The 14,958-nt window shown below is 41.0% G+C and overlaps 1 protein-coding gene and 1 non-coding gene across 5 annotated transcripts in view; both read right to left on the reverse strand.

Annotated features, from left to right (window-relative positions):
- The window catches only part of LOC139366421 (ATPase phospholipid transporting 8A1), a 195,705-nt gene that overhangs the window by 69,351 nt on the left and 111,396 nt on the right, over nucleotides 1-14,958 (reverse strand). For all 4 annotated transcript variants that reach the window (XM_071103888.1, XM_071103891.1, XM_071103892.1 and 1 more), the window contains 3 exons: nucleotides 5,533-5,638; nucleotides 3,888-3,970; nucleotides 755-804 (listed from right to left, as the gene is read on the reverse strand). In XM_071103888.1, coding sequence (XP_070959989.1) covers nucleotides 755-804; nucleotides 3,888-3,970; nucleotides 5,533-5,638 — 239 coding nt within the window. The remainder of the gene's footprint in view (nucleotides 1-754; nucleotides 805-3,887; nucleotides 3,971-5,532; nucleotides 5,639-14,958) is intronic.
- trnaa-ugc (transfer RNA alanine (anticodon UGC)) lies at nucleotides 6,149-6,230 on the reverse strand. The gene has a single exon. It is a non-coding gene; the product is annotated as a tRNA-Ala (tRNA).

Raw genomic sequence — 14,958 nt, forward strand, 5'->3', positions numbered from 1 at the left:
TTGTAAAAGACATTGTGTCCGTAAAATTGATAAAGTATGAATATAAACTGGAAGAAGAAGCATAAGTGTTGTTGTCCCTTAATTTACTCCAATTATGTGAGGCGTGGTAGGGTTAGGGAAAAATAAAAGGGAAATATATATATATATTTTTAAATGGTAATAATAATTTAAAAAATAACTATTATCCCCTGCAGTAAACAGCAGAGAGAACATTATCCCCTACTGTAACTAGCAGAGACAGAACATTTGTGAAAGTAAAATATATCACACCTTTGTATTAAGCTAAATTCACAAAATTAAAACAAGTAAATCTAGAATATATGCCAGGGTGGTCGCATAAAAATGTGTCTACTGTAAAATGTGTGGCAAGATTGTTGCATAGCCAACATGGTGTCATAATTACCACTGTCAGCCTCCTGTATTGTAGTGGAACCTCACCACCTGCATGCCACTTTGACCGAGGCACAGTACCGGACCATGTTTAAACATCCATAACACGTGTCAAACTCATGCAGGTTCACTCCTCCTTTGTACTTGATTGATCAAATAAGGTCACTGATTAGTAAGGAACTCCCCTCGTGTGGTTGTCGAGGTCTTAATTGAAAAGGTAAAACCAAAAGCCAGCAGACACTCGGCCCTCTGTGGAATGAGTTTGACACCCCTGCTCTAAATGAAGACATCTGCAGTTCATTTAGAAGTAGAACCAACAGAGTCAGGGGGAACTAAGAGTGGATGGAATGAAATGAAGCCGTACCTGGTGAACTCTAGAACATGGAGCAGTTCATACTTCTCCTCGGCTCCAAGCTGAAAACAAAAACAACAGACAGAGACAGTAAGTTAGTCATTGCACTTTAAGTCATTGACTCTAAACTAGCCTTCTTTTATCACTTTTCACTATGAAAGTAACCCAACGCTACATTTTTGACCCTTGTCTAATCTTAATTGAACTAAATTGTGCTCAGACAGCCCGCCCAGCTCAGATGTTATAAATTGTCAAGACCACCAGGAACAATTGCCGATGATTACATGTGCGTCAAGGGGCTTTCGCAGGCCTAATAAAAGTTGAGGACCCTAGACAAATGTCTTGGAAATGTCGTACTCTGGAGAAAAATTTGAAGAGGGCTTAGGCTTCCGTGCCGGCCTACCTCCTCCCTAAGTGCAATCATCAGGTTAGCCAATTACAGGAAACAAAGTGCCCTTAGGTTAGAGAGGGACGCGTTCACAGACGTAATCGCGTACCCGTAATCTAATTAAGTAATTTAGAAGAGTCGTTATTTTCCATGACAGGGCCTGTGCTCTAGCTACATGAAAGGACCTGGATCCAAATAGTAGGATAATCATTTTTTCCCCCTCCAAATAAACTTTACCCAAGTTTGATTGAACTTGCCAATGCAATGGTCACAGAAGTACAAACCCCACCCATCTGTCACTCCAGGCAGGAGCAGTCAAACGCTCAAAGCAGGGCTCTATGTATTGCATTCTTTGTATTAAAGTGCATTGATTGTGTCATTTTTATGCTGATCTCACAAAATACATTTCCATGTATATAACTGTATATAGCCTCATTACTGTTATTTTATTGTTTTACTTTAGTTTATTTTGTAAATATTTTCTTAACTACATTGTTGGTTAAAAGGGCTTGTAAGTAAGTAAGCATTTTACGGTACAAATTTGATTTGATTTGTAAATGGACAAAAAAGAATGCATCGTAAGTACTTGAAAGAAAACAAATCCCACTTGAACCCAGGTCTGCTCCACCGTACATTGGTCCGACCCTCAAGTATTTCCCGTCTCTCACAAAGGATGCATCCCAAATGGCACTCATTTCCCTTTATAGTGCACTGTTTTTGACCAGGACCCATAAGGGTATGGTCAAAAGCAGTGCACTATAAAGTGAATAGAGTGCCAAATGTTGAGATGAAGCCTCAAGACATTTAATCAGACAGAGGCCTCAAAGTGCCGAGTGATTGTCATAGCGACAAGCTCCTTGATGATATTTTACAGTGAGAGAGAGCACTCGTCTGAGCTCTGAGGGACAATAGAGGTGTTCTGTGTTTACACAAAAAGCACAGCGTCTGTCCCTGTGGTGGCTAAACAAAGGCTTTCATTCCCAGTGTATAGTGAAGAAAAATAAGCCTAATTATTGTGTTGTATACGGGATGCCGAGCTATTTCTCCTTTGAAACATTTTGCAATGCTATTTCTACCAGGGATGGGCATTTGAAATGATTTCACTATTCGAATAATATACACTATATATAAACAAAAGTATGTGGACACCCCTTCAAATTCAGCTATTTCAGCCACACCCGTTGCGTACAGCTGTATATAATTTGGGCACACAGCCATGCAATCTCCATAGACAAACATTGGCAGTAGAATGGTCTTACTGACCTTTAACATGGCACCGTCATAGGATGTCACCTTTCCAATAAGTCAGTTCGGCACATTTCTGCCCTGCTAGAGCTGCCCCGGTCAACTTTAAGTGCTGTTATTGTAATGAGGAAACGTCTAGGAGCAACAATGACTCAGCCGCGAAGTGGTAGGCCACACAAGCATACAGAACGGGACCACCGAGTGCTGAAGCGCGAAGCATGTAAAAATCGTCTGTCCTCGGTTGCAAAACTCACTGCCGAGTTCCAAACTGCCTCTGGAAGCAACATCAGCACAAGAACTGTTCTTCGGGAGCTTCATGAAATACATCTCCATGGGCAAGCAGCTGCACACAAGCCTAAGATCACCACGCGCAATGCCAAGCATCGGCTGGGGTTGTGTAAAGCTCGCCGCCATTGGAGCAGTAGAAATGCGTTCTCTTAATCCGTGTTTGCGGATGCCAGGAGAAGGCTACCTTCCCAATGCATAGTGTCAACTGTAAAGTTTGGTGGAGGAGGAATAATGGCCTGTGGGTTTTTTCATGGTTCAGGCTAGGCCCCTTAGCTTCAGTGAAGGGAAATCTTAGCGCTACATCATACAATGATATTCTAGACGATTTGGTGCTTCCAACTTTGTGGCAACAGTTTGGGGAAGGTCCTTTCCTGTTTCAGCATGAAAAATCCCCCATGCACAAAGCGAGGTTCATACAGAAATGGTTTCTCGAGATCGTTGTGGAAGAACTTGACTGGCCTATTTATCATACCACCTGCTAGGGCCAGTCTTGACTGCATCAAATCGTTGTAAAACAGCTAGCAAGCTACAGTAGCCAGCTAGTTAGCTTAAGTAGCAAGTCTAACTATTTTGCTGCACTCCCCACACTGGTCTACAACAAATCCATTTATATGAAACAACAGCCTACCTGTTGGTTGATCATTGTAGCCTACTCCTCGTTAAGCCAACTTAATTCCTTCATTTGAATTCCATTTTGCATTGATTAGAATCTCCCACGTTACATGGAGTGTTTGACTGGACAGTAAGAACAAGGTAAACGTGTGAAACGTGAATAGGCTAATGATGCTTTTTTATTTATTTTTATTATTTTTTAAATGGGGCACAAGCGTCATGAAACTGTTGTTAGACTAAAATGTCAAATGTAATGGTCTATCCTTGTAGGTTATGTAGCAATGTCACATAGAACAGTGAAAAGGCAAAAATGTTCTAACAGGCCGAACAATCAGAGCACTATTACTAGAACGCTCTGCACACAATGACCGTAGCCTTTCAGTACTGGGCAATGTTTGGCAGGCCTACCTCAAAACGTTTGCACACAAGTGGTACTGTAGATGGGTGAGTTACCACCGTACAATGTATAGAGCTTTAAGAGCTACAGAACAGCAGTGAAAGGCACAATAGCACTGTTCATTTTCATTATCAGACTTTATTTTGTTAATACCATAGAAATAGAATCACTAGAATAAGAATTATATTTATATGTATTCTGCTGCATCTACTTACCGCTTGAATGATGACACTGTCTGGGGTTCTACCGGAGAACACAAAGCCCAGGTTCGCTGCTGCCCTCACCAGAGCCCCTTCGTCTGTATAACCAGAGGAGAGCCCAAGTTAGGGTTGGAGATGAGAGGTGCACCAGAACAGTAACACAAGTATTACAGAGATATGAGATGACCAAGACAGTTGGGGTCTAACTAAGCACTAAGAATTTTGTTCTAGACCGCAAAAATGATCATACAGTTGTTTATAAATGAGTGCTACAACCACTTTGTACATACGGAAAGTATTTAGAACGCTTCCCTTTTTCCACAGTGTTACGTTAAAGCCTAATCCTAAAACGGATTAAATTATTTTTTCCCCTCATCAATCTACACACAAATCAGCCATAATGACATAGCAAAAACCGAATGCCAAGACTGTGCAAAGCTGTCAAGGCAAATGGTGGCTACTTTGAAGAACCTCAAATATAAAATATATTTAGATTTGTTTAACACTTATTTGGTTACTACATGATTCCATATGTGTTATTTCATAGCTTTGATGTCTTCACTATTATTCTACAATGTAGAAAATAGTAAAAATAAAGAAAACCCTTGAAATTAGTAGGAAATTAGTCCAAACTGCGCGTGCACACACACACTATTTTATATTGTATTATACAGGGCGCATTTGGAAAAGAGACTTTGGTCTCAATGTCTTCCCTGTCAAAATAAAGGTTAAAGAAAATAGTGACATTCTATCCATTCATCACATCTCCTCTTTTTGTCTGGATCACAAGGAAACAAGGCCAGAGTGGAGAATGCACTCTTAATTATGAAAAGTGGATAGGTTCTGCAGATTCACTGAGGTAAGCGCCACTTTAAATATTTCAAATGAACAAGCTCTACTTAGAGGGGGGGTGGGGTAGACAACCCTGGCAGATCAAATGAGGAGGATGCTTCAGAGGACCTTGTATTTCCCTGGGTCGTGTTCATGAGTGTGTAACGTTGCAACAGAACACAAAAATGAGCGGTTCTTATGGGACCGGTCAAGGTAAATAATAGTTTTCCGTTTGGTGCCTATTGAACCACTTCAAAACATCTAGCCTTGGTGCCTGTTGAACACGACCCTGCTCTCTACCACTACAAAACACCTAGCCTTGTTGGCTCAAAGAATATAAAGTCAGATTGGTCTTGTATAATATAATAGAGAATACTTAGGGTTAATGTGCATCCTTTTGTATTGTTCAGATGTCTGTTCCACTCCTGCACAACGAAATTGCTGTCTTTTGTATACTGATCACATCCCAGTTTGTGTCACTCTCATCTTCAATAAGGTATTGATGTCATTAGTTGATATCAATGTGATGGTGTTGTCATATGTCTGCAGACGATACTGAGGTTTGAGGGGCTTTGCAAACAATGAGACTTAGGAACACAGGAAATTGAGGCATGACAATATAAGTGGTCGCCTAGAGACAGCCATTTATTCAACGTCAACTGGAGATCCATTGCTTCTGTATTCTTATATTTGATTGGTAGATTGACTGACGGACGTTTGGTGACTGACCTGGCATTTCAAGCTATCATAAGGCTGTTAAAAGGCTATTAAGAGCGGTTGTAAGACTTTTACAGTGCAGTGCTGTGAGGTCAGGACTGGTGGGCTGTACCTGGTGAGGCAGCCTGGTAGACGATCGTATCGTCGGTGCGCTCGGGGACAGCCGTGTGACAGATGGCCAACATGGTCATGAAGTCCAGGATGACAGGAGCAGTGGGCTGCAGAGGGACAGGGAGGGAGGGGAAGAGAGTGAAAGAGGCAGGGAGGGAGAGTGAGGGGAACAGGGAGAATGAGAAAGGGGAGGAAGCGAGCGAGAGTGAGGAGACATCATTAGAGCATGACCAATTACCACTGGAAAATGATGACAAGACACCTGCAAATAATAGCCTATATTGACCGACTGATGATCAAACTGAACAAGACACTGGAAATCTCTCTTGCCTATATCTGTAATTTCTTTATGGGAATAACTCTACCCTCAAAGGACTTGTCGGTCCCAGGCAATAATGACAAGTATAAACATTAAGTCCACAAGACTGCTTTGTCATATCTTCTGTTCCTTCAAGAGCATATGTAGTAGCTCAGTTTTGAGTTCATGAGATGTTAGACAGTGCTGGGTTAGGAGTAGGGCTTCATCCCAAATGAGCATACTTGTCATGTTAGTCATTTAGTAGACACTCTTATCCAGAGCGCCTTACAGTAGTGAGTGCCTATATTTACATACTTTTTTCCCGTACTGGTCCCCGTGGGAATCAAACCCACAACCCTGGCGTTGCAAGCACCATGCTCTACCAACTGAGCTACACGGGACAGAGCCAAATCGCACCCTATTCCTTACATAGAGCACTACTTACAACAGGAATAGGGTGCCATTTGGTATGCAGCCAGGGTTAAGGCAGAGAGAGTGGTGGAGCTGGAGCGCTGATTGTTGCTACTGGAGCTGGTTGATGCTACTGAAGCTCCGATCTGGGCTGAGATTGAATGAACACCAGCCCGGTGTCAGTGACCTCAGCCAAGAATGACAACAAAACCCCAAAGCAACAGCATGGATCTACAGTAGGGTGTAGTTAGTCAACAGCATGGATCTACAGTAGGGTGTAGTTAGTCAACAGCATGGATCTGCAGTAGGGTGTAGTTAGTCAACAGCATGGATCTGCAGTAGGGTGTAGTTAGTCAACAGCATGGATCTGCAATAGGGTGTAGTTAGTCAACAGCATGGATCTACAGTAGGGTGTAGTTAGTCAACAGCATGGATCTGCAGTAGGGTGTAGTTAGTCAACAGCATGGATCTGCAGTAGGGTGTAGTTAGTCAACAGCATGGATCTGCAATAGGGTGTAGTTAGTCAACAGCATGGATCTGCAGTAGGGTGTAGTTAGTCAACAGCATGGATCTGCAGTAGGGTGTAGTTAGTCAACAGCATGGATCTGCAGTAGGGTGTAGTTAGTCAACAGCATGGATTTATAGTAGGGTGTATTTAGTCAAAGGCATGGATCTGCAGTAGGGTAGTTTAGTCAACAGCATGGATCTGCAGTAGGGTATGGATAGTCAACAGCATAGGGTGTGGTTAGTTTACTGGCTTCCAGTATAGTATACTGTACATATTCAGAATATAAACAGGTATTGGTACGGACCCTGTATATAGCTTACTACGGGTTTTCTTATTTTATATACACAGTATATTCGGAAAGTATTCAGACCCCTCAACTTTTTCCACATTTTATGTTATGCTACATGCTTATTCTAAAATGAATTTAAAACATGTTTTTCAATCATCAGTCAACACACTATAATAACAAAGCAAAAACAGTTGACGCTACAAGCTTGGCACACCTTTCCTTGGGAAGTTTATCCAATTCTTCTCTGCAGATCCTCTCAAGCTCTGTTAGGTTGCTGAACATCTACTTTCAGGTCTCTCCAGAGATGTTCAATCAGGTTCAAGTCCGGGTTCTAGCTGGGCAACTCAATGACATACAGAGACTTGTCCCGAAACCACTCTTGCATTATCTTGGCTGTGTTCTTAGGGTCATTGTCCTGTTGGAAGGTGAATCTTCACCCCAGTCTGAGGTCCTGAGTGCTCTGGAGCATATTTAAAAAAAATCAAGCATCTCTCTGGACTTCGCTACATTAATCTGTCCCTTGATCCTGACTAGTCTCCCAGTCCCTGCAGCTGAAAAACATCCCCACAGCATGATGCTGCCACCATGCTTCACCGTAGGGATGGTGCCAGGTTTTCTCCAGATGTGATGCCTGGCACTCAGGCCAAAGAGTTGAATCGTGGTTTCATCAGACCAGAGAATCTTGTTTGTCATGGTCTGAGAGTCTTATGTGCCTTTTGGCAAACTGCAAGTGGGCTGTCATGTACCTTTTACTGAGGAGTGGCTTCCGTCTGGCCACTCTACCATAAAGGCCTGATTGGTGGAGTGCTGAAGAGATGGTTGTCCTTCTGGAAGGTTCTCCCATCTCCACAGAGGAACTCTGTCAGAGTGGCCATAAGGATCTTGGTCACCTCCCTCCCCGTTTTGATACCCTTCCCCAGATCTGTGCTTCGACACACTCCTGTCTCGGAGCTCTACGGACAATTCTTTCGATGTCACGGATTGTTTTTTTCTCTGACTGTCAACTGTGGGACCTTATACAGACAGGTGTGTACCTTTCCAAATCATGTCCAATCAATTGAATTTACCACAGGTATACTCCGAGTTGTAGAAACATCTCAAGGATGATCAATGGACACAGGATGTACCTGAGCTCAATTTCAAGTCTCATAGCAAAGGGTCTGAATACTTATGTAAATAAGGTATCGTTTTTTATTTTTCATACATTTGAAGAAAAGAAAAAAACTTTTTTTTTGCTTTGTCATTATGGGGTATTGTGTAGATTGATAATCCATTATATAATAAGGCTGTAAAGTAACAAAATGTGGAAAAAGGGATTTGAATACTTTCCGAATTCACTGCGCGCACACACACACACACACACACACACACACGTATCAAAAGTTCGGACACACCTGCTCATTCAAGGGTTTTTATAAATTTGTACTATTTTCTACATTGTAGAATTATAGCTAAGACAAAAACAATGAAATGAAACAGAATCATGTAGTATGCAAGTCTTAAAACATATCCAAATATATTTTATTTGAGATTCAACGTAGCCACCCTTCGCCTTGACAACTTTGCACACTTGGCATTCTCTCAACAAGCTTCACCTGGAATGCTTCTCCAACAGTCTTGAAGGAGTATCCAAATATGCTGAGCACTTGATGGCTGCTTTTCCTTCACTCTGCGGTCCCACTTATCCCAAACTCTCTCAATTGGGTTGAGGTCGGGTGACTGGAGGCCAGGTCACCTGATGCAACACTCCTTCACTCTCCTTCTTGGTCAAATAGCCCTTAAAACAGCCTGGAGGTGTGTTGGGTCATTGTCCTGTTGAAAAACAAATGATAGTCCCACTAAGCGCAAACCAGAGGGGATTGCGTATCGCTGCAGAATGCTGTGGTAGCTATGCTGGTTAAGTGTGCCGTGAATTCTAAATAAATCACTGACAGTGTCACCAGCAAAGCATCCCCACACCTCCTCCTCCATGCTTCATGGTGGGCACCACACATATGGAGATCATCTGTTTACCTACTCCACATCTCACAAAGATACGGCGGTTGAACCAAAAATCTCAAATTTGGACTCAGACCAAAGGACAGATTTCTACTGGTCTAATGTCCATTGCTCATGTTTCTAGGCCCAAGCAAATCTCTTCTTCTTATTGGTGTCCTTTTGTAGTGGTTTCTTTTCAGCAATTTGACCATGAAGCCCCGATTTACGCAGTCTCCTCTGAACAGTTGATGTTGAGATGTGTCTGTTACTTGAACTCTGAAGCATTTATTTGGGCTGGATGAGAGAATGGCAAAAGTGTGCAAAGCTGTCTTTAAGGCAAAGGATAGGTACTTTGAAGAATCTCAAATATAAAAACGATTTGTTTTTGTTTAACACTTGTTTTGGTTACTACATGATTCTGTGTGTTATTTCATAGTTTTGATGTCTTCACTATTTTTCTACAATGTAGAACATAGTAAAAAGAAAGAAAAACCCTGGAATGAGTTGGTGTCCAAACTTTTGACTGGTACTGTATATATACACAAACAAATATTTATATTAGTTATACTATTTTGATATTGATTATGTAAGTTAAGCATTTCACTGTTAATTGTGCATGTGACAAAACTTGAAAACCATAAAGGATGATATTTTCTGAAGGAAAACGGTGTGTTAGCTTCAGCTCTCTGAATAGCGTACATATAAATCATAAAAAATGAAAGCCTCCACTTATGTACTTCTTGTTCTGACAATCTGTATTTCAGCTACCCCTCATTTGTACCAAGAACTTCTCTATCATATGAAAACTCAAAGAAGGATTTGCCTATAAAAAAACAAACACTTCACGCATTTGATTACTGCTGCTTTTGTCATTATTGTCCTCGTGTCTGTGATGCAAGCTCTTTGAAGAGATATCGCCAGGCGGGGAACAGAGGAGCGATAAAAGAATAAAGCTGGAGAAAAATCAAAGGCCTTCTTCCAAATGAGAGTACACAGAGACTTTTACAGACCAGGTGGCTGTTTGGCCGCTCCGTCACAGCAGAATGCTAAATCTGGTTTGGGTGACAGGTAGGGATCACTTCAGAAGGGGTGTATGTGTGTGTGTGTGTGTGTGTGTGTGTGCGCATGTGTTTATGGCAGAACAGGGTGATGGTCACCTAAGAGGACAGAGAGGCCACTACAGACAGCTCCAATGTTCTGATTAGATGTGACAGCTAATAGGACCGACGCGACACTACTGGCTCGGCCCATGGCCCCCTGTGGGCACCTTTGTAGCCTAATCTGTGTCATGGTGCCAGTGACAGATACTCATTGCTTCGGACGTGACCGATGCTGGAAGTTTAGCGGGACTTGCAGGAAGTCGTGTAAAGGGATTCTGCCTCCATCTCCCTGCCTTTTATCTCGGAGAACTAAGCAAACCAACCAGACACAGCCTGCATCCCAAATAGCACCCTATATCCCCTTTATAGTGCACTACTTTTGACCAGAGCCCATAGGTTGCACTATAAAGGGAAGGGCTGGGAATTGCCAGGGACCTCAAGATACAATATCATACTTTGAGAATCGCAATACATATATCGTATCAGCACCAATGTATTGCGATTGGATATTGTGATTCAAACATATTGCTCACCATGTGTCTGCTGCAGAGGAACAAGAGAGCCCTAACTCGTTTTGATCAGTCAGGGAAATAAAAGTTGGTTCCGATTTTTTTTTTAAAGATGGAAAACAAGCTATGAAGGAAATATTCTGGAGTTTTGGTGCAGGTAAAGCCAACTAGTGCAAAAATATTGCGATAGTCAAAACTACACGATATATTGTAAAAAATAATATACCGATATGTAACTATATCGATTCCCCCCACCCCCCTCTCACTAATATAGGGAATAGGGTGCCATTTGGGACAGCTAGACAGACTACTCCACGGCCTGAAAACATGACTCGAGAATTAGAAAAGCACCAGAGGGCGATTTTTTTTTTTTTTTAGGTACCCCTGTGACCACTTGCTGCTGTATCCACAGGGTTTCCCACAAACAGCCAGGGGCTGAGTTAAACGGTTGTCAATGGCTGGGATTCATTGTGTTCAAAATGTGACCTCCGAGTACAGTAAGCCAAACACAGACGGGCAAAGGAGGAAGTGTTTGAATGTAGTGCATGGAAGAGGTGCTACGTTAAGGCTATCAGCCGTTTTAGCAGCTTTAGCACAGGTCAAATCTACTAATGTTGAGGCACTTAAACCCAAAACGACCTCAAGGGGCACAGTACTGTGGCTGGCCCTGTGCTCTCTCGAATATGGTAGTGTTAACAGCAGAGCAGAATATACATTTCCGATTTATTAGTTAGAGGTCGACCGATTAAATCGGAATGGACGATTAATTGGGGCTGATTTCAAGTTTTCATATCAATCTGTGATCTGCATTTTTGGACACCGATCATGGCCGATTACATTGCACTCCACGAGGAGAATGCGTGGCGGGCTGACTACCTGTTATGCAAGTGCAGCAAGGAGCCAAGATAAGGTGCTAGCTAGCATTAAATGTTTCTAATAAAAAACAATTAATCTTAACAATCACTAGTTAACTACACATGGTTGATAATATTACTAGTTTATCTAGCTTGTCCAGCATGGCATTTTAAATCGATGCGGTGTCTGTTAATTTATCATTGAATCACAGCCTACTTAACAAGCGTATTCGCGAAAAAAAGCACTGTCGTTGCACCAATGTGTACCTAACCATAAACATCAACGCCTTTCTTAAAATCAATACACAAGTATATATTTTTAAACCTGCATATTTAATTAATATTGCCTGCTAACATGAATTTCTTTTAACTAGGGAAATTGTGTCACTTCTCTTGCGTTCTGTGCAACAGAGTCAGGGTATATGCAGCAGTTTGGGCCGCCTGGCTCGATGCAAACTGTGTGAAGACCATTTCTTCCTAACAAAGACAGCCAACTTCGCCAAACGAGGGATGATTTAACAAAAGCGCATTTGCGAAAAAAGCACAATCATTGCACGAATGTACCTAACCATAAACATCAATGCCTTCCTTAAAATCAATACACAGAAGTATATTTATTTAAACCTGCATATATAGTTAAGAAATTAATGTTAACAGGCAATATTAAATTAGGGAAATTGTGTCACTTTTCTTGCGTTCATTGCACGCAGAGTCAGGGTATATGCAACAGTTTGGGCCACCTGGCTTGTTGCGAACTAATTTGCCAGAGTTTCACGTAATTATGACATAACATTGAAGGTTGTGCAATGTAACATCAATATTTAGACTTATGGATGCTAGATAAAATACAGAACGGTTCTGTATTTCACTGAAAGAATGAACGTCCTGTTTTCGAAATGATAGTTTCCGGATTTGACCATATGAATGACCTAAGGCTCGTATTTCTGTGTGTTATTATATTATAATTAAGTCTATGATTTGATAGAGCAGTCTGACTGAGAGGTGGTAGGCAGCAGCAGGCTCGTAAGCATTCATTCAAACAGCACTTTCCTGCGTTTGCCAGTAGCTCTTCGCAATGCTTCAAGCCGATCAACTCCCGAGATTAGGCTGGCAATACTAAAGTACTTATTAGAACATCCAATAGTCAAAGGTATATGAAATACAAATGGTATAGAGATAAATAGTCCTATAATAACTACAACCTAAAACTTCTTACCTGGGAATATTGAAGACTCATGTTAAAAGGAACCACCAGCTTTCATATGTTCTCATGTTCTGAGCAACGTTAGACGTTAGCTTTTTTACATGGCACATTTTGCACTTTTACTTTCTTCTCCAAAACTTTGTTTTTGCATTATTAACCCAAATTGAACATGTTTCATTATTTATTTGAGACTAAATTGATTTTATTGATGTATTAAGTTAAAATAAAAAAGTGTTCATTGTTCATTCAGTATTGTTTTAATTGTCATTATTACCAATTTTTTTTAAATATAAATAAATAAAATCGGCCGATTAATCGGTATCGGCATTGAAAAATCATAAAATCGGACGACCTCTAGTATTAGTTAGACAAATAAAGTTGTTTTAGTAGAAGTACAACTAAGGCACCATATTCTGGTTCAGGTTGACTCAGGTGTTCAAGAACAAGGAAGAGGACGCTGGTAAAATGAATGACAGCACCACCAATTCTACAAAGCAGGTTCAACTCCTGTGCTTTATGGAAGAGAGCTTTCATTCTCTACATGAGTGGCATCACATCACAACCTCTCCACACATGAAAAGGTCTCTTCTAATACCACAGGGGGTAAAAGAAAAATAACAAATATAAGTTTTCCATCCAAGCTTATCAAATATATATATCTCCAAAAGAGAAGAAACACCAATAGCTTCCATACAAATACTGTTAATTAATTTATTAATTAGGCCTAATTAATATAATACCGCCAGCGACCACTTCATTATCATCAACAAATCCTTACAGGGGATTGTGATTTACAAACAAGGAACCAGCGCTTGTTCACTTTGCATGTAATTAGCGCTCAGAGTTGGCAACACACTACAGATATCTATATGCCATTAAAACGGATCCTACCCACAAACTCATTAACGGCGCCGAGGAGTTTGTGCTGTCACAACACGGCAAACATCACAGCAGGATTACATAGTCTCCCCGGGCGACACCGTGCTAGCTAGCCACGTAATCAGAAGTGACATCCTGCCTCCTATGCCGTCTGGTGACCCAATGACTCAACCAGCCAATCAATCATGGCTTTTTATCCATCTCGCTTCTCACAGACAGAGCGATACACAGCTACGCTACAGGAGGTGGTTGCTGCCTTTGAGTGAATCCAGTGTTTGCAGGATTGAGGCAAATTTATTTTACGTAGTTTTTTGAAGTTCAATAGCATGACACAGACTTGAACAAAGCGTGGAAGATAAAGTATGGCCACCTGCCTCTATGAATTCCACAAATAATATACGCTGTATAGCAAATGTTTTTATCCAGGCCACTTAGTGCCCAGCATGTAAAATGTTTTGTATGGGTGGCCCCAGCGGGAAAACCAAAGGGCCATGCTCTGCCAACTCAGCGACAAAAGGACCACAGTCAAGCAGTCAATCCCCCAACCACACATGTGGATGTTTCAAAGGGACCACCAGAGTAAGATGGGAATAGATAAGCTCAGCAAAAAAAAAAAAATCCTCTCACTGTCAGCTGCGTTTATTTTCAGCTAACTTGACATGTGTTCATAGAAATATTAAACACAAAGAGATTCAACAACTGAGACAAACTGATCAAGTTCCACAGACATGTGACTAACAGAAATTGAATAATGTGTCCCTTAACAAAGGGGGGGAATGCACCAGATTTGCCAGTTCCTGCAAGTTTCCGGACATTTCTGGGGGGGAATGGCCCTGGCCCTAGCCATCACCCTCCGAGCAGTATGCATGTTCAATAATTGTTTATTGAACAAGCATTGGAAACCGTGTTTAAACCCTTTCCAATGAAGATCTGTGGAGTTACTTGGATTTTTACAAATTATCTTTGAAAGACAGGGTCCTGAAAAAGGGACATTTCTTTTTTTGCTGAGTTTATTTAGGGTCATAAAAATTCAGTATAATTTTTTTGCCTGATTCAATTTTGTTTTTCCCAAATTCTATTTTCTCTGTTTTGTTGATCCAGGTTACCATTTCAGGTTTTTGCTCTCAGAAATCACACTTTTTTCAAATATAAAAAACAAATTTGATGTTGAGGACATAACAATGCTTAAACCACATCAAGACACCACTTAATGTTCTACTAAGCTAACATATGGAATTGTTTTAAGATGGTCATACCAAGCAAGGATCATTTAGCTATAAAAAAATGTATTACCAAATTATTTGATGAAATGTTGAATTTGGCTTTACTGCTATTAGCCCATAGAAATGCATTGAATAACAGATTCATACATGGAAAATAGTTAGTAAAACATTTTAT

This window comes from Oncorhynchus clarkii, chromosome 14 (assembly GCF_045791955.1).
Source record: "Oncorhynchus clarkii lewisi isolate Uvic-CL-2024 chromosome 14, UVic_Ocla_1.0, whole genome shotgun sequence".
Taxonomy (NCBI): domain Eukaryota; kingdom Metazoa; phylum Chordata; class Actinopteri; order Salmoniformes; family Salmonidae; genus Oncorhynchus; species Oncorhynchus clarkii.